General features: G+C 34.8%; 2 protein-coding genes across 3 annotated transcripts; one reads left to right on the forward strand and one right to left on the reverse strand.

Moving 5' to 3' along the window:
- Positions 1-9,845: 9,845 nt before the first annotated feature.
- LOC113294720 (carnosine N-methyltransferase-like) lies at positions 9,846-16,484 on the forward strand. Of its 2 annotated transcripts, none has more exons than XM_026543096.1 (18): positions 9,846-10,067; positions 10,308-10,380; positions 11,052-11,095; positions 11,317-11,359; positions 11,636-11,851; positions 11,973-12,101; positions 12,704-12,775; positions 12,971-13,015; positions 13,117-13,196; positions 13,313-13,377; positions 13,475-13,541; positions 13,669-13,782; positions 14,301-14,374; positions 15,132-15,229; positions 15,363-15,422; positions 15,505-15,573; positions 15,668-15,721; positions 15,829-16,484. In XM_026543096.1, the coding sequence occupies exons 1-18, from the start codon at positions 9,973-9,975 to the stop codon at positions 15,901-15,903; spliced, it is 1,473 nt and encodes a 490-aa protein (XP_026398881.1). In that variant the 5' UTR covers positions 9,846-9,972; the 3' UTR covers positions 15,904-16,484. The 2 variants fall into 2 exon arrangements, with proteins under 2 accessions (XP_026398881.1, XP_026398883.1); XM_026543098.1 differs by having other exon boundaries at positions 9,935-10,067; positions 10,316-10,380.
- Positions 16,485-16,637: 153 nt separating this feature from the next.
- Positions 16,638-19,925, reverse strand: LOC113294726 (dihydroceramide fatty acyl 2-hydroxylase FAH1-like). Its single transcript, XM_026543104.1, has 7 exons — positions 19,700-19,925; positions 18,843-18,911; positions 18,551-18,643; positions 18,046-18,242; positions 17,850-17,955; positions 17,578-17,724; positions 16,638-17,035 (listed from the first exon to the last, which is right to left on the reverse strand). The coding sequence occupies exons 2-7, from the start codon at positions 18,891-18,893 to the stop codon at positions 16,916-16,918; spliced, it is 714 nt and encodes a 237-aa protein (XP_026398889.1). The 5' UTR covers positions 18,894-18,911; positions 19,700-19,925; the 3' UTR covers positions 16,638-16,915.
- Positions 19,926-23,799: the final 3,874 nt, after the last annotated feature.

Below are 23,799 nucleotides of genomic sequence, written 5' to 3' on the forward strand. Positions count from 1 at the left end.
GTGATAGATCTTGGGTTCTATCAATTAATTTTTCTGGCGTTTCTACTGAATCTTGGGTTCTTGTTTACTGATTTCTCTCTGAAGTGATAGATCTTTTCTGGGTTTCTTATGGTTTCTGTAATTACGTAGTTTGAAGGAGCTCAAATGAATCAGGGGATATAAACCTCTAAACAAAACGTCGCACCAAGTGTTCGATAAAATACATGACTGAAAAAAGAAAAAAAAAGGGTAAAAGATCTTATTGCATTGTTTTCACATTTCAGTAATGGAATGAACGATTTATGGTTGGATTTAGATTTAATTTGATCATTTAGACACGGGTCTACAAATGACTAATAAATGAGTGATTTCTTTGGTTTTTTATAATCTTCCATAGTTTTATTTGATCATTGTATATAAAAATTCTTATTTCTTTTTAAATATCTTATTTTCCACTTAATTAGTCCATGAAGCAGTATCTGGCCGGGAGATGTTTCTGTTTTACAAGCATGGCTTGATGGAAATGCTAGTAATACTTATAGTCCACAGTTATTAGTTAGTATTGACAACGGGTTGATATGTGTGGTAATACTTATAAGTTTTTTTGTTAGTCCTTCATATCACTACGGAAGAAATGAGACCTTGAGATAAATTGTCTGTAAGAATTCCAGTATTAGGCTAACTGTCTTTTGTAATGGCTGTAGACTCGCAGTTCAGAAGATTCGGCTACTTTACATTTTCTATAAATATATATTTATTTTCACATGGGCCTTGTGAATGAGACTAAGGTAATGGTTACAGCCAATGATGATAGTATCACAGTTAAATGTCGGAAGTGAATTGGTTTTGATCCCCATGTGTGTTGCCTAACCTTTGGCTTTTGTTCATCCTATTAGGATAACTTAGCTAAGTTTGTTATGAATGCATTTTATTGAAAATAATGAAAATGGAACTGTTTTAATTGGTTTGTGTTGGTTTAAAGAGGTTTATGAAAGATTTTGAATATTGGTCTCTGTAGCATTAGGTATATAAGTGATAAGGCAGTACTTTCCTTTCCAGAGTTTGAACTGAATATTTCTTATGCTAAAGGTGCCCTATTGACGGGTGGTTGACCTTACTATGCTTTTCTCATTTGTCCAATCAGATTTGCAATTTGTGAAATCAGACCTGTGTTGCTTTAACTGTTTTAATTGGTTTGTGTTGGTTTAAAGAGGTTTATGTACTGTGTACTAGAGTATTTATGAACGTATGTGATAGCACCATCTAATGTGCAACGCGGCTTTTTATGCAGAGACCTCGACATTAGTTTGAAAAAATGATGATGTGCTAGCGCCATCTAAGCCTTTTACCTGCTATGTGTTTTCTCTTATTGTACTCTTCTCTTTTTGGAAAACATTTGCTTATACAAATGCTGTTTGGTTGCATTGTAGGGCTAGTTCGCATATAACCTTATACATTATCTCAGTAGGCAGACATTTGTTTCCATCACTGGATCCTTAAGCAGGTATTTTTTTCTCGGCCTTTCTCCCGTTACATATAAAATAACAATGTAGATTTTTTGAAGTCAAGTTAATCTTTCATCCATAATGAGGACAACAATGCTGATTGCAAAAAAAAGAAAGATACTCTGTTTACTTTCTCAGTAGTTAGCACACTCTCTTATATTTCAAATTACCCACGTCTTGTATTGTTTTACTTTATGCTAGTTCTCTATGGAGAAAAAAGAAGATGAAAAAGCAAATAAGATAACTTTTAGGAGCATCCCAGCATTTAGAGGATTATTTATTGACCAATGTTTGGCACAAGCTACTGAGCATGGGTTTTCTGGAACTTCTTTGAAGCAAACTTCGTGGGGAAATTTGTGCAAATACTTTTCTGAGAAGTATGACTGCACTATCACCCAAAAGAAATTGAGAAACCACTGGGATTACTTGCGCACCCAATATGTCACTTGGTCCCGTCTCTTAGCAAGAACCGGGCATGGGTACAACGCGGAGACGAACACTTTTGATTGGAGCGAAGAGCAGTGGATTGAATTAGACAAGGTAAGAGATTGTTTTTTTTTTTTTCTGATGTTACATCAATCAGCTGAACATATTTATTGATTTTACTTTCTAATTGATGCAGACAATCAAAAACGCCAGTCAATTCAAGAACAAGGGACTGGAAGATGCAGAGAAGTTGCAGAATTTATTCGATGGGAAGTTCTCTACTGGAGTTAATAGGGATACGCCTGGAAGAACGGAACCACCTTGTTCAGCTGGAACTTCTACAACTAATGGATCTGAATCTCGTACAACTCATGGAAAAGAACAAAATCATGAGGATGACAATGAGGTTGATTCTAGTCTCAATGCAAAGGGGAGTGGCAGGAAAAGGAAGAAGGAAATGGAGGAAGCATCAAGTGATCTATTAACTGAGAAAGTTTGTTCTATTGTAACATCGATGGAGACTCATCTTCAACACAAGAAACTTGCTCTAGAAAAGGATAACGCGACCGAATTCATGAAAGCTTTGGATAATTTACTTGAGACTGATTGTATCACAATGGATGAGTATTTGAGCATAAGTTTAAAAGCTTCAGAGATGCCTGGTTGGCAGAAATTGTTTGTCAGTTTGAAAAGCAATGAGCTTCGTGTTGCCTTTGTACACAAGCTTTTAAAAGAACGTTGAGAAATCTTACGTGATGAGATAGCTAGTCTCCTTTAGATTTGTTGCTTCTTTTATGTTTGTAGGAATGAAATCTTTAGATTTTATTGTTTTGTAATGTTTAATTCCATCAAAACAAAGAAGTTGTTTAGAATGGAATGGAACAATTTGTGATGTTTCATTAGTGATAGATATTATGGTTTGAAATGTGCATAAGGGCAATTTATGTCCAAAAAAATCCAGTCAGTTGAGTCAGGTCTGACTCACAAAACAAACATATTTACTGACTCAGACCTTAGTGAGTCAGATCCAGATGAGTCAGGTGATTTGACTCAGATCCAGATGACTCAGATGACTCAGCTGCAAACAAACAAGGTGTAAGTGTTTGGAAAATGAACTCGCAATATTTTAATCATTATTGGTTATTTTTATATTATAAATATCATATGAAATATATGTGCATTTACGTTTTCGTAAATCGAGCTGATATTTCATATATGCTCAAAAGTTAAATTTATTATGTCTTTATGTAAGTATTAATAAAAAAAAATATAATGGACTTCTTGAGATGTTCCGCAGTGTTGATCTCTACTTGATCCATTTTTTGTGAAAGTATTGCATTTACTCTGTAATAATCTCTTATGTTGAGTTATACCGGTTAAATTAATATATGTATTGATAGTTTTGTCACTAAAATTGATAAATGGGGAGATTGTTAGAGCATTGCTCGGTCGAACTCGCAAATGTTTCTATCTCAATCTTGTTATCAGATTTAGTTGATCAAAACTATATCTTGATTTCTAGTCTACTATGTAGTCATGTCTCAGTTTAGGATAGAAGTGTGTAGTTGAGCATCAGAATTCACAGCGTTCGCTATTTGAAGAAGAAGAACAACTAAAGACTTTGGATGGAGATCAACTGAAGAACTCTGTAGAACTTCGTCGACAAAAGGTATGTGAAGACTGAACCATCTATTCACTCAGATATATTTTCTTATATCTACTAAAATGAGACTAAGTCGTATGACTAAGTAAACTTTAGATCATTTCACAATGAAAATTTCGAGTTGTGTTTATTCCAAATGTATTTCTCGAAATATGAGTTAAGCTATAAGTATTTGAACAATTTATTGTTCAAGATGATCAATTGAAAATAGCTTTGAACAATGATATGTGTGATATTATTATTACTCAGGAATGTTTCGAATTGATTCATTTCAATCATGTGAAAATAACCTTAAATATTTTATATGATCTGTGTGAGACAATCATCTAATATCAACTTTGGATGTTTCGTATTGATTAAGTAATCATTTGAGAATTACTTGGAACAAATGGTATGTATGAGATTACCATTATAGACTTCCGAGGATTTTCAAATCGATTATCGAGAGTTTTACAGAAATACTGATTTCTGGATACAGGACAATATGCGTACCTAGTACACGTACTGGCAAAACTAGTTTGGGTCGGGAACTTCAGTATGCGTACCTAATACACGTACTGGCATAACTGTGATGGGTCCAGAACTGTAGTATGCATATTTAGTACACATACCGGAGAGACTTGGGAAGGTACGGAACTTTAGTATGCGAACTCAGTACACGTACTAGTCAGTTTATGTTCGTCTAAAGACACCTTGGTACACATACTCAGTATGCATACCAAAACGTCTGTGCTCGTGAACTCAGGGGAGTATGCGTACTCAGTGTGCATACAAGAGTCCCTGAACTGTAACTGTCGTGAGGGTACGCATACCTAGTATTCATACCTTAGCATTTTCTCATCAAAGTTCATATAGACAATCTTTCGTCTACACGAACTCACAGAAATTACTCTCAATTGAGCAAAATTCAATCATTCAGAGCATTTTCACGCTGAATTCACAACACACCTACAATCTCAGATCACCATTGATCTCACGTATTTTCCAGCTTCCCTCCTACAGATCAACCCATCCTCTCTTGTGACCGAATTGACTCTTGAACGACCATTGTTCTTGGTTTAGGTCGGGGTCTTACAGATTGATCTCTCGAACTTAAAGCACTCCCTTCTTGCAGTGCATCTGTGTAAGGTTCAACATTTCGCTCGGTTCAAGGAGTCTCCTCACGGTCGACTCTTCAATTCCGGAAAAGCCAGCAAATTGTTTTTCCCCACTCACATCACTAAAATCTTATTCTTTTATTGTTCAAAGATATTACTTGATACTCAAAGTGATATCCCAAACCGAAATATTCGAGAATATTTTAATTAGTATTTTCAAATTTATATGTTTTGATTTCCCAGCAAGTAAAACATATCTCTGGAAGATATATTAGTAAAGCATACTTGTATACTAGCTAATATTGAGTTGTCATCAATGAGGGACTTCAGTATATTAGTTGGATATTAGATGGAATTACAAAACCAAAAAATTGGTGTTTACTTCATATCTTTTGATATTTTTAGTTAAGGAAATTTCTTGGTGTCTAATCTACCTTAGTTTATAATTAGTGAAGTTTGTTCTTATTACAAACTTATCCAGACACAAGCACTTCATTTTTGTAGTCAATTTGGTAGCCTGTTAGAGCATTGCTCAGTCGAACTCGCAAGTGTTTCTATCTCAAGCTTGTTGTCAAATTTTGTTGATCAAAACTATATCTTGATTTCTAGTCTACTACGTAGTCATGTCTCGGTTTAGGATAGAAGTGTGTAGTTGAGCATCAGACTTCACCACGTTCACCATTTGAAGAAGAAGAAGATCAACTGGAGACTTTGGATGGAGATCAACTGAAGAACTCTGTAGAACTTCGTCGGCAAAATGTATGTGAAGAATGAACCATCTATTCACTCGGATATATTCTATTCTATCTACTAAAATGAGACTAAATCGTATGACTAAGTAGTCTTCAAATTATTTCACAATGAAAATTTCGAGATGTGTTTATTCCAAATATATTTCTCGAAATATGAGTTAAGCTATTTGTCATTTGAACAATTTATTGTTCAAGATGATCAATTGAAAATAGCCTTGAACAATGATATGTGTGATATTATTATTACTCAGGAATGTTTCGAATTGATTCATTTCAATCATGTGAAAATAACCTTAAATATTTTATATGATTTGTGTGAGACAATCATCTAATATCAACTTTGGATATTTCGTATTGATTAAGTAATCACTTGAGAATTACTTAGAACAAGTGGTATGTGTGATATTACCATTGGCGTATTCCGAGGATGTTTCAAATTGATTATCTGAGAGTTTTACAAAAATACTGACGTCTGGATACATGACAGTATGCGTACCTAGTACACGTACTGCCGAAAAAGGTTTGGGTCCGGAACTTCAGTATGCGTACCTATTACACGTACTGGCGTAACTGTGATGGGTCCAAAGATGTAGTATGATTACTCAGTACACGTACCAGCGAGACTAGGTAAGGTCAGAACTTTAGTATACGTACTCAGTACATGCACTGGTCAGTTTATATTCGGCTAAAGACACCTCGATACACATACTCGCATACCAAAAAGTTTGTGCTCGTGAACTCAGGGGGAATATGCATACTCAGTGTGCATACAAGAGTCACTGAACTGTAACCTCCGTGAGGGTACACATACCTAGTACGCATACCTTAGCATTACAATTCACATACTGGATGTAGTACACATACCCAGTATGCGTACTTACCCTGTCGAATATATTCAGATGCATTCAAAAATATTTTTATGAGATATCGATCATTTGAATAACTCTCTAAAACACATGTTAGATATATATTCTGATTAAGCTTTGGTTCTAAAGTGTTTTACGTAAATGACGAAAAGCTTATTACGTTCATATGGCTAACTTTGGTTAACCGCTATTGAGCCTACTCATTATACACGTTTAGGTACGGTTCATCCTTATCTAAGATTGTATATTTCATTTGCGTGAAAGTCAAGCTAAACCATCTAACAGTGGATATGATTGCCCACTTTCTAAGCTATCTTAGGTTGAATCTCAAGTCAAAATTTCATCTAACGGTGAATGTTGTTTGCTTGATTACAAAGCTATCTCAGCTTAAATCGTAAGCAACCTCTGATCTTGAAAGTCTATATAAAGAGACGCTCTTGCATTTTGGAAAACTAATCCCGACACTTTCGTGTGTCCTAGTTGCAAACTAGAGACAATTCTCTCTTAACCTAGGTTTCCAGATTTTTCTGTTAAGCATAATTAGGTTTACGACTTAAAGACTTCACTTGGGATTCGTGAATCCAAGTCCGACTATTTTATCTTTGATAGTTCGTGTATCCCGATCTTACTCTTCTAGCATATTGAGTTTACTTCGTTTCTGAGTTATCACGAGTTTATCTCCGATAGGTAAGATATAAAGAAATCACATAGTTCTTTGTCTCAGACTTTGTGATTCCACGATAACTTATTCTATCTATTAGTTGAGTTATTGTGAGGTGAATAATAATCTAGGTTGATCTTCGGGAGTCATAAGTACCGGATTTTAAGATTTGCTGAGCTTTATTCTTATTGCAATCGATTTCCTATTTCTCCTTGATCTTTGATCTAAACGGAAATCAGAATAGACTTATTTCTGGGAGAAAGATTAGTTTATAAGTCTTATTATTTTGGTTGAAACAACTTTTAGGATGTAAAGGACTTCAGCTAGGGGAATCAATTACGCAGGGTCCTGCAGGGATTCAAGAGGCGTAAGGAGTGCAATTGTACCTGAATCGGTGTGAGACTGGGTTCGGGCTCAACTACATTCCAGATCGAAGTTATTCTTAGTTGTCTAGAGTCTGTAGCGGATTAATACAGTTTGGTGTTCAAATCTGGATTAGGTCCCGGGGTTTTTCTGCATTTGCGGTTTCCTTATTAACAAAATTTCTGGTGTCTGTGTTATTTCTTTTCCGCATTATATTTTTTTATATAATTGAAATATCACAGGTTGTGCATTATATCAATCATAGTTGATAAATCCTTCCTTGTTTGTTTGATAAGACTTGATTGAACTTGGATATTGATTTTGGAGATCGTCCAAGTACTTTTATGTTATGATCAGGTTTACAGACTCGTTTCTGTTTAACAGCTGATTGTGTAGAGAAATATATAAATATACTTAATGTAGTTCCTTGATCGTGTATCATTAAGTTGTAACTCTCAGAATATTACTAAGGCTTAGTCCATGCAGGTTGCCGAACGAAACAGTTGGGCGTGGTTGTTGTACCCCCGATTTTTCACAACCGACTAATTGTATTACTTGTAATACTATCATGGAGAGGAGAGTAACCTAATTAGGAGAAATCTCTTAACCGTCCGCTAGTTTAAAGACTTATGTGGGATCAAGAAGCATCTAGATAGTACCGTTGATGGGAAATTAGAATTGTATTATTATTTAGTTTTCGATTATTAATTTGATTGACTAATGGTGGTTGAGCCTTGATCGCACCTAGTTTGGTTATTCTTGAGATCCTTATCTTCTGACAAGACAAGCTCGACTCGAAATTTCTTATTTGCAACATTAAAATCTACTAAAAGTCATATGGCGTAGTCTCATATAAATAGAATGGCAATTCATGTGAGTAAATAGAATGGTTCAGTCTTCACATACCTCTTTTTGATAAAGTTCTTCAAATGTCTTCGTTTGATATTCAATATTCAATCTTGGGGGGTTATTCAGTGATGCCTCATACTCAACTACCAACATGTAAACCTAGTCCGAGACTTGACTTTAATAAACTAGAAATCAAGATATAGTTTCGTGCTACTAACATTGACAAAAAGCATGAGATAACAAAACTTGCGGGTTTGACCGAACAGTCCTCTAACACCACCGATTCCGAACAATTTACACTTCCCAATTGATCGATAAAGATGTGCATATCAACCGATTTTAGGAAAAAAAAACCGAAAATTTTGTGAATTTGCTTTAAGTTACAACCGATCAATAAAAACAATCATATTAAACGATTAAGGTATAAACAATTTAAAAATCACAAACTCTGTCATTGGTCGATGTGGACATTCACATCAACCAATTGTATGAAGAAAAAAAAACATAAACATGTGCATTTTCTTCAAACCAAAATCGGTCGACATGATTATGTGTTAATGACCACGAAGAACATTAAGAACAACCGAACGACATGTATATGAACATCGACCGATTATTATTGGGACCGGTCAATACATTTACATCTGCCGACTTCGGTTAAATAAAAAAAATCAAAATTTTAAAATTTTCAACTCTGAGTGTATGCATGAATCAAAAACCTAACTAAGAGGAATGAGTTGATAGAAAAGCAACCGATTATTACTATTTCTTCTTCTTGTACTGCCCTCAATGTTTCTTTTTCGGAATCTGTTTTTTCTTCGTCTTCAATAACCTTATTCTATTTTTACGTCGAATCGCTTTCGCAATTTTTGGATCACTTTTACTAGGTTTCCTACTAATTTATTTAAATTTATAGATTCTTTTTCGGGAGCGATTCATCCTTCCCGAACGCAGCATACAACTCTCCGTAGTACTGCGCTCTCCAAGTGTGCTTGTCCCCCCTTCTTCCTTCCCATGACAAGTCGTTGTGAAATAACTCTGACGAGAAGAAAAAAGAAAGCGTTAAGAGACCCTCCTGACTCATATGGAAAAAAATTGATTAATTGATTGAATCCGCAACCGACGAAATAATTGATAATGTTTTAGTCTGAAATGTAAAACGAAAGAGATAAGAGGAATCAATTACACGGAGGGTAATTTACTAGTTTCATCCTTTTTAGACACCCCTCATCCCCTTCATCTAGTCACGCACCAAAAAATGAGTACGTCTCAAAGTAAAGTTGCATTGGTGCCCTCATCAGCATGGCATGCGGTAGATATCAATACAACTTTCTCCTCTACTTTCCCACCGCCGTGGCTACAATTTGGTCGGGCCACATCCATTTTGTATGTGGCCCCTCTTTATTTTTTGACACCTATTCAACCAAAAAATCTGCCCCCTCTAAATTCCCTTAACTGTTTCACTTTTTGAGAAAAAATTGGAAGTTGAGAAAAGAAAAAAACAAAACAGTTAGGTAATAAAACATATTTCCAAAAAAATTTCCTACTTTATATGAGGTGTCAGCATTTAAAGGGGGCCACATATTTGAAGTATGTCATTGTGACCCGACCACATGATAGCCGCACCGCTTTCCCACACTCCCCCTTCCCCCGGGCGTTAAAATTGTTGAAAGCGGGATTTGTTACCATCACGCCTCTCTCTCTCTCTCTAAAAGTACTAGTGAGCAGTGAGAGAGAATGTTTATGAGTATTGATTCTATTTCTATTCGTTCAGTTTTGAAATTTTAATACCCTGAAGAAAAGAAGTAGTAATGTCTAGCGGTGCCGGTGAGCATAGGCTTCACAGCAAGCTTGAAGAAGCACTGGAAATCAAATCCCTAAGACGGATTATTAGTGCTTACCTCAAGTACTCTCTCTATCTAAGTCTGTCTCATTTTAATTTTTATTCTTTCTATTATTTATTATAAATCGAAAACACTGTCTATTCATTGAATTAGGTTTTTCTTCAGAACTACTCTTTTGATAATTTTCACAAAGATTCATTTGTAGTGCATGTCATTGTTTTATTCTCTTTTCGATAATCAATAACATTTGCAAGTCCTTTTTTTTTTCTTTTCTTTTCTTTTAATCTGTACTTCTTGTGAAGTTATTCAGATGCCGCAGAAGAAGATGTAAAAAGATACGAAAGATCCTATAAACAGCTTCCTCCTGCCCACAAGGTATATTAGTTTCGCTTAATATTATCTCCTGGAAAAATCTGAATCGAATGTGTTTTACAATGTGGTGCGTGATATTATTTTGCGGTCTTTCACCAATATAAACTTAGTAATTTACCTGTGATAGGCCACCTTGTGCTTGTTCTTATGTGTGACTCAATCGTTCCTTTTTGGCTTTATGAAAATGGTATAGGAGGTATGTGCAGATGCTCATTGATGTCTTATGCAACTTAGTCGCATGATATCTGTTTTTTATTTTAATTATATTATGTCCTCCATCCTACACAAATGCTTCTGAGTTAGGGTAATTTTTGCACCTGCTTCCTATTCCGAATTCCAAATGCATAAGAAAGCAAAAATCAAAAAGAGTAAGAAATAGTACGTTTTTAGATAGGAATGTTCACATGGAATCCTTATTTTCTATTAGCTTGTCAAATCAACACCTTGTAAGTGTGTAAGGGGTTACTGAAAACAAACTTAAGGTGGTGGAGTTTACTCAAACTGAAAACCAATTATATAATTACTGTGGCGAGCATAAAATCATTACAGCAATATGATGTTATGTTCTCTAGCTCTCTAGCTTGCCTTGGTTGATTCAAATCACTCTGATTAGTCACAATGATTTCTCTGTCTTAAAATTTTGACACTAGAATCATTTTCCACGCTTGATGCAGGCAATTTTATCTCATATTCCATTCAAGTTTCAGAGGCTCAGAAGGTATATAACTAATAACCTCACAACATTTCTCTTTACAATGATATCTGTGAAAGGAAGATGAATAGTCACTTCTGTTTGAAAGAGTTCATGTGAACTTCAACGTGAACTTAAATGCAATATGGAAGCATGAATTTTATTGTAAGCAATAAGATAGACTGTCGCTAGAAGAAGAAAAATTGCATCCTAGTGGAGCCTGATATTAAACTCTTTTTAATTTGCAGGAGTATTTCTGTGAATTCTTTTTTTATCATGAGTATGCTACAGGTAATCCTTGATCTCAATTTATTTGCGAATTCTCTTTTTGAATTTAAAGAAACTCATTTCTTTCTGATTGTTTGAATCTGCATTTCACATGATGAGCTTATTAGCCGCTTAAAATGGAATCTGTCCGAACATAAATGCCATTGTTCAGCTTGTTGCTACTTGTTAGCCTACTTATTAAAATGGCACATATTTAGACATTACTCTCTGAAGAACTGATGAAAGAAACTGCGGTTTTCAGAATATTGTTGACTGTATCTTCCCTTCATTGTATGGCAGGCATTTGAGCCCCCTCTAGACATGAGCCAGGACATTGATATTCGTGAAAAAGAAGATCGGGATGATGTATGCAATGATCATCTCTCTGGGGAGAGGAATTTTTCTTATGGCCTCATACCTACGACCAGTGGAAAAACACCTGAAACTGACCAGTTATATTGTGGAGAAGGGATCAATATGAGGTGCAAGTCACCTGAGAACAGAACCAGTGACGAGGTCAGCAAAGTGCTTGTATTAGACCTTTTCTTTTAGTCATGTAACTTAAGAATGCAAACGGTTGGGTTTATTTTTCTAATTCTTTCCGATTAAGAAATTTGACTTCTTTAGATAACGACAGGGGGTTCCAGTGGTTTCCAAGTCTGTAAGCATGGAGAACACCACAGGGTTAAATAATGCTGGGCGCAATGATGCTATGGACATCAACTGTGAGGCAGGGCTTTGTTCTGTTTCTGATTCGAATGGAAATGTAAGCTTTTCTACCACATACCATGCAGATTAATTATCTAAACACCCATTAGGTTGTACATGTTTCGGGTGTCTATATGCGTGGCCTTATTTTGCCTTACTTGACTATATTTTCTGAATTACCCAGTAGAGTTCCACGAATTCATGGATCTTGTGAATTTTCCTGGTTATCGGTTAAGGTATAGCAGATAACTTGCGGTGAAAATCTAAAAGGAATACATAGTAGTTACTGGTAATAAGGTTCTCTGCAAGAATTCTTACAGTATTATCTGTTTGTGCATACCTTCAGCAATTTGGATTTGGTTCTTCAGAAGTTTTTTATATGATTGGTAAGGCCTGGTGATATAGGAATCAAAATTTCGGGCACAATAAGTTCACTATCATGTGAAGTTACTGGTAAAGACGATCTAAAAGTTGGTGTGGAAAATAGTTCTTTGGTCTGGATTTGTAGCTTTAGTTGGCTGGTTGAGTGTGAAACTGTCTCAGTTTGTCTACTAACGGATCCTTACTCATAACTCAAATGCTTCTATATCTCGTCTTCCATTTTTGTTTTAATCTCTGCTGTCCTGAATTTTCCTTAAAATGTTATGTTGTGAACTTCAGGTATGCTCAGTCCAGCAAGACTGGTTAGATCCTTCATTACAACTGCAAGTTCCTCTAGCTGATGTTGACAAGGTATATGTGTTTCTCTTTCCAGACTCCCAACTTTTTAAGTTTTATGCTTTTTCTTGTGTAGTAGTAGATTATTAGTTTCTTTTGTAATGATTTATCTGCTTCCGATGAGTGTTTCACATAATTAATTCGAAGAACTGATCGTTATGACATTTAATGAAGAGTTTTCCATGACGATATATTTTATGCCTGTGTCAGGTCAGATGTATTATACGGAATATTGTTAGAGACTGGGCGCCGGAGGTATTTCATATAGACTTCAGGGTTATGTATCACAATTATTGCATAACATTTATGAATAAGTTGTATATATTTCTTTTCTAACTTGGTTTTTATTACTACAGGGACAGTGGGAACGTGACCAGTGTTACAAACCTATTCTTGAAGAGCTAGATCACCTATTTCCTTCCCGATCTAAAGATAGGTATATTATTTTCCACGGTTTGACTGTCGGCTAAACCTATGGGGATATGATTGAGTTCTTTAGAGGATGTCCCTTTCTACTTCTTGTGATTGACTGAGGTTATAAAATTTATTTAGGCCTCCTTGCTGTTTAGTTCCCGGTGCTGGTCTGGGAAGGCTGGCTTTGGAGATTTCTTGCCTTGGTTTGTAACTTTGTACGGATCTTAAAGTATAAAACTGGGTATTTAATTCTTAAGGGCTTTCAGGGCATGACATTTGCTTAATTTTCAATACAATCAGGTTTTATAAGTCAAGGGAATGAGTTCTCATACTACATGATGATCTGCTCAAATTTTATTCTTAACCAGTAAGAATTTGATTTGATTTCAATTATGTTTGTTATCTTATGCACACCAACTGTGCATGTGATTTTCTTTTCTTTTTTTAAGGACTGTATTCCAGACTCATGCTACTGAATTATCTTGTTTCTACAGTACTGAGGCTGTAGGGGAGTGGACAATATATCCTTGGATCCACAGCAATTGCAACTCTCTTTCTGATAATGATCAGCTCTGTCCTGTTTCATTTCCAGATATCCACCCTGCCAGGTATATACATGATATGATATCCCCTTTTCAATTGTAACTAGAACTCCTTTAATTTTCAGCTTCAAACACGTAGCTGTTAAGCTTGTACGTTTATTGACTGTCGTTAAATCTACTTGTGCAATTGGTCTCATGGTTGATCTGTGAAAATTTTTACCCTCTTCCTTTTACCCCTATCTGTCAATCGTGACCTGTTTCTCGCAAATATCCGAACTCCGTACTGTCATGTTTAATGATGGAATATTGTGTTTTTCGTTAAATGCTTATTTTTTTCTACCCTCTGAATCTTGGTTACTGGTTGATATCTTACTGCCCTGTTGGAATCACATGGTAATGTCAGGAATGATTATAATGAGGATTATTTGCATGCAAGAATGTCATCCTTAAAAAAAAAAAAAATTAGATCTTGGTTCATTCATGTCGTTCTAAAGGAAGCTTGGTCACTTACTCCTTGCAAAATTTGAAAAATGCTCTTACTTCCATAGAAAAGAGCAGTAACCATTAAGTTGCTCTGCAAACAGTGTAGGAATTACTGAAGGCTTTTCCATGTGTGGTGGTGACTTTGTTGAAGTTTATAGTGACCCAAGTCAAGAAGGTACTAAAATTTGTTTGTTTTCTAGTCTCTCTTTGATTCAGAATTTCTAATTAGTTTAAGAATGTAAGGATTATTGGTTTTGCCTGCTTCACATTTTTTGTTATAGTAAGTAGTAATCAAGAAACAAGTTTTATACTTTTATTAAAGTTCTTATGTTCAATAATGGATAGATAACTGGGAACTGTTTCTTTATAACTGTTTTCACTGGTATACCTCAGTGGTAGAAAGGTATAATAATTGCTCCCGACTTGAAACCAAAGTTATAGAGTAATGAGAAATAATGAGTTTTACTTTACTAGTTGGAAGGTCTGGCTCAAACCACTAATTCTGGATCTTCCCTTTTTATTGATTATGTCTGACTGAATTCACGTCAATGTTATTGGTTTTAAGAATGAGAAATAACCTTTCTCCGACCCTTACTATCCAATCTGAGAGTAGACAGCTAATGTGTTCCACTTATTAAATTAAACAGGGTTGTATGTGATTATGATAAAAACACAAATTGACATAGAGTTATAAGTTTCCGTGGGAGTAGTTTATTTCATTCACCTCCTCTCAATACTACTTTGCTAATACAAAGTATCAGTGGTTGCTGTCCTCTCTAATTTCCTTATTGGATAAGATTAAATTCTAAAGCCTGATGTGTTACGTCTCCATATCTTACCTGGATGGTTAAGGCTGATTAGGTATCTTTTGTCTTATGTAGATATATGACATGAACTACCACCGATTGTATGGTCCTAATTTTTATTTTCAGGAGCTTGGGATACGATTGTCACATGTTTCTTCATTGATACTGCACACAACATCGTAGAATATATTGAAACAATATCAAGACTTCTCGTAGATGGAGGAGTAAGTTCTCTTTTGTCTGTTTTGGAAGTTAATGACTTTGGTGCGGCTTTTTGTACTATAGTTAGTCTTTTCCGTTGGCTTAGATTTCCATATTGCATATGCTAATTGTGTTTCTTCCGTTTCTAATTCATAGGCATGGATAAACTTGGGACCCCTTCTTTATCACTTTGCCGATGCGTTTGGGACAGAAGATGTAATTCTCTCCCCTTGTTTCTCTTTATACTGGTATATAATAGGATTCAAACCTAAGCTGGTTGCTTTTTGGTGGTTTTCAGGAGATGTCAATTGAACTCAGTTTGGAAGATGTGAAGAAGGTTGCTTTTCAATATGGATTTCAATTGGAGGTAATCTTCTGTTTTACAACATTTTTAAAACTCAAATGGCAATTTGAAAATAGGAATTATAAACATAATCTTTTGTTTAAATTTGGGATTTCAGCGGGAGAAGTTCATTGAGACGACATACACTGCAAATCCTCGATCCATGATGCAGGTATTCTACCTCCCTACATGTTAATGCGAACTCAACATCCTTGAGCTGCTATTACAGTTTTTTTTTTCTGCAGAACCGCTGCTATTACAGTTTGTTTTTTTCTGCAGAACCGATACTCCGCTGCATTTTGGACCATGACAAAGATACAGAAACCTAGTAAAGATTCCCCACAGCCAACGTAAAGATGATTATAGGAAAAAAAAACAGGGAAAAGGAAAACTGAGGAAAAAAGAAAGTACCGGTAGGTAGTTGAACTGTTGTATTGATACATGAACTTTACTGACAGGTGGTTAAAGTTGCCTTCATATAAATATATCCATTATTACAATGTTCCCAGTTTTTTTGAAGTGCAATAATTTGGTTCCATTCCAATCTTTTTTTTCATATATAGTTTCATCCTCTGGCTCTGCTATATATATCAGGTATTGCGGCCACCTGCTGCCAGCCCCTGGTGCTCTTACGTTCTATCTGGGTGTAATCTAGATTTGGTATTTTCAATTTTTCATGTGCAATTTGTGGATTAAACAAAGACCTACTAATTTTTAGCTCCTGCACAGCTCACTTGGGAAGGAACATTGCTCTCACCTTCTGATCAAAACAAAAAAACACATTGTTCTCACTATTTCATACGGAGTATTTTTCTAAAGAGTGACAATCTAGGGAATTTTCAGTTCAAAAAGTGTTTGCAGTTGGTTGCTCAAGTGTTCGTACTAAATTTTCCACGGGAACAAAAAATGCGGGTCCAACAAATGGTGGCAACAACCAACAAAAACAAAAAAAAAAGGATTTACAGCTTTTGTGGATATTGTAAAAATGAATGTCATCATTATATGATTAGCATTTTCAAGCTTATTTGCCGATGACTGCATAAAATAATATACATTTTCGAATTTCTTGAAGGGAACAGCCAGCCAGATAAAATAGAAGAGATCTCAGTCAAAAGATAAGGGAGGTATTCATATTAACCACAAAAAACTAACACTCCAACGAATCTGCTAAAATGCACAAGCTGCTAAGATTAGGGTAGATGAAGGACAAGAGACAAATAAAGAATGGATACAAACATTAAGAACTCTGCTAAAACAAAACAATTCCCAACCATCCACCACTGAAAAGAAGATCGTGGCTCCAATTTCATCTACAGAGACCAAAACCCAAGCTTCTATTTCCTCCGCGCCAGGTAATAAATTTGTATCATCTACTCTTCTCACCTACTTTGGATGGTGGAAGTGTTCCGAAAACCTTGTCCCAGAGTGAAGAAGTGATCCCGAACCCCTTGGTCTGAACTCTAAAGTGATGATTCAAGTGATATCTCTGCATAAACACAGTATGACAAACCCATTATAATAACGAACACTGAAACCATATCACTTGCTACTTTTTAGTAATGCAAGTACAGTTTTTTGGGGCCAGTTTTCAACATTACTACAGAAGTTTTTCTACTGATATACATCGTCAAATGTGCTTTCATTCTAACTGAGGCTACATATGTTATCAGAAATGAAGCATTTGTTGGAGCAAACTTCAATTTCTCTACACGTGTCACGAAATTTATGGGATGACTGAACCGACTAAAGAACCGTTTACGGCTAAGGCATTCAAAAGCACAGTGAGGAAACTGCCCAAATTTACACAACTGGGTTCATCATGCGCTGGTTTGGTGGGTATAAACCTCTTGATGACACTTGCACAGCAGGGTTCATCAATCATGTCAGGGTAGGGACTTGAGATTAAGAGGTTGTAATGCTAGACAGGAGCATTTTCCCGAACCCACATCACCCAAGAATAGGGTTGGGTGGTGCATGAAACCTCGTCTAGAGGAAAGTTTGGATGACAATTAAATTTCCAGTTCTCACCTTCAGATTTTTGGGCACTTCTTTGGTTGGCTGTCCATGATGCAAGTAGTAGTGGGTACAGTCATACATAACATAACCCAACAAGCCACCTCCAAACAACGCCGGAGTAGTAGAAGGAGTTGAAAAAAGCTTAACCAAGTTCCAGAACTAGAAAAGATAGACCAAATGAGTCAGAGTCCGACATACCGGGGTACAAACACCTGTCATTATATGAAACATGCATAACGTAAACACCAGATAAAGAGATGTAGGAGAAAAGGAATATCACATACAGGAACCAAAAGAATAGCTGTTGCGGCCGGAGGGAAAACAAGACGCAATCCATCCATAGGGTGCTTATGATGGCAGCCATGAAGAAGATAATGTAAAGTATTACCCCTGTAGCACAACCTCGTTACTTGGTTAATCTGGTTGGTTAAAAAGTAAGCATAGAAGTTCAAAAATTGAGCATAAAAGTATAGAACTAACCAGTAGCTTGTAGTATTGATATGGAAAAGGAAGCGATGCAACGTGTATTCTAAAAGACTCCAAATAAATATCCCTCCCATCACCATCAGAACCAACTCAGGAAGAGTATGGCCCATTTGCTTAGAAATGTTAACAGAATAACCAACAACTGGCAGCCAAACTAGTGGAATTACCCACCATTGTGTACGAGTCAAGAACTGTTCCCAAAGGCAAACGTCAGAGGTGCAAAATAAGTTCATCATCAGATCAATCCGAAAAAGTTATACAGCTAAAGGGAAGATTTGGCAAGGATAAACCTAATAAATCATCAAGCTCAGGCAAAACTTCCAAACTAAACAAACACCTAATAAAAGCTGTGAAAGCTTCATTATCTTTTGGTTTCACCTAGAAGCTTCAAAAGCTTGGATACAAACACTAAACTCATCCTTTGAGTTTCAACAAATTCAATAATAACTGTCTGAAGATTCATCCATGTATATGTACTGCAGATATAACAGAGCATTACCTCCCAGAAGTCACTTGCAAAGAACCGAGGACCCTCCTTGCTAACAATTGGCTGGTGAACCCACTCTTGATAATCTTCTCCTAGATGGCCGACCTATAATACTTTGTGTGTCAAAACGCGTGTAGAAGAATAAAGACTCCCAAGACTTTTTTTTTTTTTTTTGAAGGATTTTCTCCCAAGACTTCAGTTCTGAAACTATATTTCCTTTTTATTTTTAGGAACTAGGACGGGATTTGTGAAGCAGGAATGAAGAAGAATAACACACCAAAGAAAACCGCAATAAGAAACTAACCTGGAAGACGAGAGGTTTATTTAAATCCACTTTAAACACCTGGGCAACCATCTTATCACGTTTGGTTTTCTGGAGGAACATTACAAAATGAGAAGTATTGAGAAACTAGATAAACAGTCGATGTTCTATATACCCATTTAAAAAGAATGTGCCACATAATGAATTTAAGTTAATGCTTGGTCGATAAGATGGTAATCCAAAGAAAATTCACAGTCATATCAATTTCAATTATGCATTTTATACGGCAGCATTGGGTCAAATATAACCTATTAGACTCTTCCGCAAGGTCATTGAGCTGGTAAAATTACATCCATGGTCCTTCAAAACTGCTGGGAGATCTCTTTAGCCTAGAATTTAATTTCAGCATGTCTAGCTGAAGCATACCATCCAAATAACAGTATCATTAGAATTGAAAATTCGTAATCATCTAAAAGCAATCATTTCCTCTGATCCGGTACTCCAATTATGTTTTCTATGATCTAAACGTGGGTCCTACGAATGTGAAGAAAACTCATCATATCAAAACCTTTGAAAAGAACTTCTTCCTTCTTCGGATCCTCATGATTACATAGCATTATCCCAGAAGATAAAAAAACCCTACCGAGGCCACCAATTATATATATATATATATATATATATATATATAAAAGAATCGTGTCCAGCAAATTTCGATCTAGCACAAGATTCTTCGACTTGAATTCACAAGCCGAAAATCCAACAATGCTATTATAAAAAACCAGATCAAATTCAAAAAACTAAAAGTAAATTCCAAGCAAATCCGGATTATGAAAGTTAAGACAGATTTGTATACAATAAATAAAATCTCTAATTTCTTGAAGGGATTATCAGAAAATAACCTGACGAGGAGAATGCCAACCCGATTGAAAACCCTAAAAGATCTATAAAGTAGATAACTATAATCTCAGTATCTCTCTTTTTCTTTCTCTAACTCTGGATCATCACCACCACTTTGTTTCTTTGTTTCTTTCTTCAACGGGAGGGAAGAAAAGAAACCAAGAGAGAGTGAGTGATGGAGATATATCTGGTTTTTGGAAAGTATGAGATGAGAGAGAAGATTCTCAGAGATTTATATATTTTGTCCGGGAAAACAGAATAAAAAATAATAATTAAATTACTAATTATGTGTTTATTTATTTTTAAACGAAATTGTCGAAATGACAGCGCGACCTATCGTTGTTTGTTAACGGTTTCCAGCTAAGGTGAGAGATTATGTTCGGATTGTTTCACTTCCAGTCCACCACGACTTTATCCCCGTCCATTGTTATTTTCCTACCTGGACCAATGCCATCCTGGGGCTGTTAGTTGGGGTGTCAAACGGATTTGGTTCTAGTTCGGGTCCAATTTTGGAATGGGAAAAGAGAACTTTGTACACTAAATCCGATCCGGGCTAATGGCTAGTCCATCGAGAAATATATTTACTCGTTAGTCCAAAAATGTTTTAAAAAGAATAAAATTACTCTACTAACCCTAACATATAACACTATGTATGTTACTACATATATTACTACATACTACTAGTATGTATTGATACTACATATCACTATGTAGTATCAATATGTTATGACTACATATAAATGAATATTGTTATGTTATATATTAATATTACGTATCAATATGTTATGTACTGCATATAAATAAATATTGTTATGTTATGTATTGATACTACATATCAATATGTAGTATCAATATGTTATGTACTACATATCAATACTGTTATGTTATGTATTGATACTACATATTAATATTGTTATGTTATACTACATATGTTACTACTAGTATACTAGTAACTAGTATACTATACTAGTTACTACATATTGATACTACATATTACTACTAGTTACTACATACTAGTTACTACATATTGATACTACATATTACTAGTAGTAGTATACTAGTTACTACATATTACTACTAGTTACTACATATTACTACTACATATTGATACTACATATTACTAGTAGTAGTATACTAGTTACTACATATTACTACTAGTTACTACATATTGATACTACATATTACTACTACATATTACTACTAGTAGTATACTAGTATACTAGTTACTACATATTACTACTAGTTACTACATATTGATACTACATATTACTACTACATATTACTACTAGTTACTACTACATATTACTAGTAATATGTTATGTATTGATACTACTACATATCAATATGTAGTATGTTATATATTGACACTACATATTGATATGTAATATGTTATATATTGATATGTAGTATGTTTGATATGTAATATGTTATGTATTGATATGTAGTATGTTTGATATGTAGTATGTTATATATTGATACTACATATTGATATGTAGTATGTAGTATGTTTGATATGTAGTATGTTATATATTGATACTACATATTGATATGTAGTATGTTATATATTGATATGTAGTATGTTTGATATGTAGTATGTTATATATTGATATTATGTATTGATACTACATATCAAAAAATTGTTATGTATTGATACTACATATGTTACTACTAGTACTAGCTACTACTAGTATACTACTAGTATATAGTATACTAGTTACTACTAAACAATAATTCCTACATGGAAAAATTAGGGTTAGGCCCCATCCATGGGTAACCCATAATATGAGGCCCCTAATTAAAAGAGTTTTAAAACCAGGCCCGAATTAAAAATAAATTTAATTAAAGTTGAAATGACTAAATTAGCCTCAAGTATATATGAGTCCTAACCCGCCTTTCTCTCGTTCATGCACCATTATTTCATTTTTAGGAGAGAGAAAACAAATCTCACTCTCACCAGAAACAGAAGCAGAAGCAGATCGAAAAATAAACAAAAGAAATCAAAAAATCTTGCTGAAATCGGTTGCAAAACACAGATCGAGATCAAAACTATTCATCATATGTTGAATCGCCAAATCCTAAATCACGACAATAGATCGAAAAGGCTTTTCAGTTTCAGATTCAAATCCTAAATCGATGTTGTTACTGATTATGAGAGGAAATAGTCTTATGATGAAACAATATGTATGTTTTAATTTGAATATGTTAGTTTTGATTCCTGTTCATACTGATTAATTCGTGTTGATTCAAAAAATCCTGAACTAGGGTTTGACAAAACAGTATTGAGATTAGAACGAACATAACAGATTCTGACTGATGATTTTACAGATCGGAGAAGAAGAACAATCGTTTGTGCATAAAATTGAATGCTCCTTTGAATCGATTGAAGTTTATCTCAACTGCGGATTCAGTTTCAAATTATTATTTCTCTACGAAGATGAAAGGAAAAAAGAGAGATCCTAAAGAATATCCAACAATCACAGGTAATTTTCCCTTAAGATTTACTAGTGGAATATGTTGGTGATTTTGCTTGGGATGATGTAATGTTATGCTTGTGAATTTTGCACGTGTAACTTATAGTTACACATACAAAATCAGCCTGATATATACTAAGTGAAAAATACTAAAACATTACAGGTTTGATATATACTAAGTGATACAGATAGCAACAAGGAAAAACTATTGTATTTCTAAAATTTGAAAGTACAACAATCTTAATTTATATGTTGTTGTTCATTCAATTTGAAAGATCTTATATAGCTTGTACCCCGTGTAACTCATAGTTAGTATCTAGTTTGGGTTTGGGTTTAGCTTGTGTAAATGATAGTTACACATGCAGAAAATGGAGGTGTGTAGTATGAAGTTACACCTTCATATGCATGTGTAAGTTGAAGTTACACCTTCATATGCATGTGTAAGTTGAAGTTACACCACACATTAAAAATCTCACCACTGACTTGCCTTAGGTCGTGTTTAGCTTGTGTACATCAAAAAAATTAAAGTTACATCTTCATATGCATGTGAGTTAAATTTACACCTTGTAGAATGTCTAAGAATAAGATGCACAACACATTATAACATGATTCAGTTTGTGTACTTGGCAGATACACATTCTTTGTACCATGCTTTTGATTTTACAATTAAAAAGAGTGTATTTGATAAGTACACAACTTACTGATTCATGCTGTTTTGTTGTGTGATGTGTACAGGAAAGTTAAGACACTCATTCAATGCAGTTCAGGATTTGGTGAAAGAAATAAAATCGATATGACTATCTGATAGAGCTGAAAGGTATCTTAGGAAAGCGCCTTACGGTAATCTTTTCATGTTGTATTACGATGAATTTGATGTTGCTGCTCCAAAGAACATGAAACAAATAACAACTAACAAACATGGGGTTGTGAATCTTTTAAACTGCTTTGATAGAGATTATGAGATACCATGTTCATTTAAATTTGGAGAAAACTTTATAGAGTCTACATCGGCAAAGTTTGCTGGTATACTTGGAATGAAAAGGATTGGAAATATAAAAGGTCAGAAGTTGATAAAATGTTTTGATTTAAATGAATTGGATGGCAACGTATTATACAACAAGTACTTTTCTGATATCAAAGAAACATCACATTCAACGGCAGTGAGCAAGAAGAAGATTATGGAGACAATAATAGAAGTTATGAAGAAAGGGAGAAGAACAAAAATTGATGATGAGCATGTAGTATGTTTGATATGGTCTTATTTGTGTTGTGTACTCTTTTTCAGCGACAAAAATGCTAGCGCAGTGAATGTTAAATATTTTGCAATTGTCGAAACGTATGAAACTATGCTCAAGGTCTCCTGGCCCGATTTGGTACACGAGCATTTGTTTGAGGAAATATGTTAAAAAATGCAGATTATCCTTCAAACGTAAAGGCTTGTGTGCCATACCTACTGGTAAATATAATATTTTTACTTGATTGTAGTTCAAGTAGTTTTACTGCTGAGTTGTAGATATTTTTTGCTGATCAACTAATTAAATTAATTGATTGTTTATATGTTGCAGATCTTGTTTGCTGAGCACACACCAACAAGATTAATCCTAAAAGTTCAAAACAGTGAACAAAAGCTC

The sequence above is a fragment of the Papaver somniferum genome, chromosome 1 (assembly GCF_003573695.1).
Source record: "Papaver somniferum cultivar HN1 chromosome 1, ASM357369v1, whole genome shotgun sequence".
Lineage (NCBI taxonomy): Eukaryota > Viridiplantae > Streptophyta > Magnoliopsida > Ranunculales > Papaveraceae > Papaver > Papaver somniferum.

What these genes read in the sequence shown, in the direction of transcription:
- LOC113294720 (XM_026543096.1), top strand. Translation starts at nt 9,973, where the DNA reads ATGTCTAGCGGTGCCGGTGAGCATAGGCTTCACAGCAAGCTTGAAGAA. An exon ending in AAGTTTCAGAGGCTCAGAAG is followed by an intron (nt 11,096 to 11,316) that starts GTATATAACTAA and finishes TTTAATTTGCAG; the next exon opens with GAGTATTTCTGTGAATTCTT. An exon ending in ATGCGTTTGGGACAGAAGAT is followed by an intron (nt 15,423 to 15,504) that starts GTAATTCTCTCC and finishes GGTGGTTTTCAG; the next exon opens with GAGATGTCAATTGAACTCAG.
- LOC113294726 (XM_026543104.1), bottom strand. Translation starts at nt 18,893, where the DNA reads ATGGTTGCCCAGGTGTTTAAAGTGGATTTAAATAAACCTCTCGTCTTC. An exon ending in ATAAACCTCTCGTCTTCCAG is followed by an intron (nt 18,644 to 18,842) that starts GTTAGTTTCTTA and finishes AAAGTATTATAG; the next exon opens with GTCGGCCATCTAGGAGAAGA. An exon ending in CAGCTATTCTTTTGGTTCCT is followed by an intron (nt 17,725 to 17,849) that starts GTATGTGATATT and finishes TATCTTTTCTAG; the next exon opens with TTCTGGAACTTGGTTAAGCT.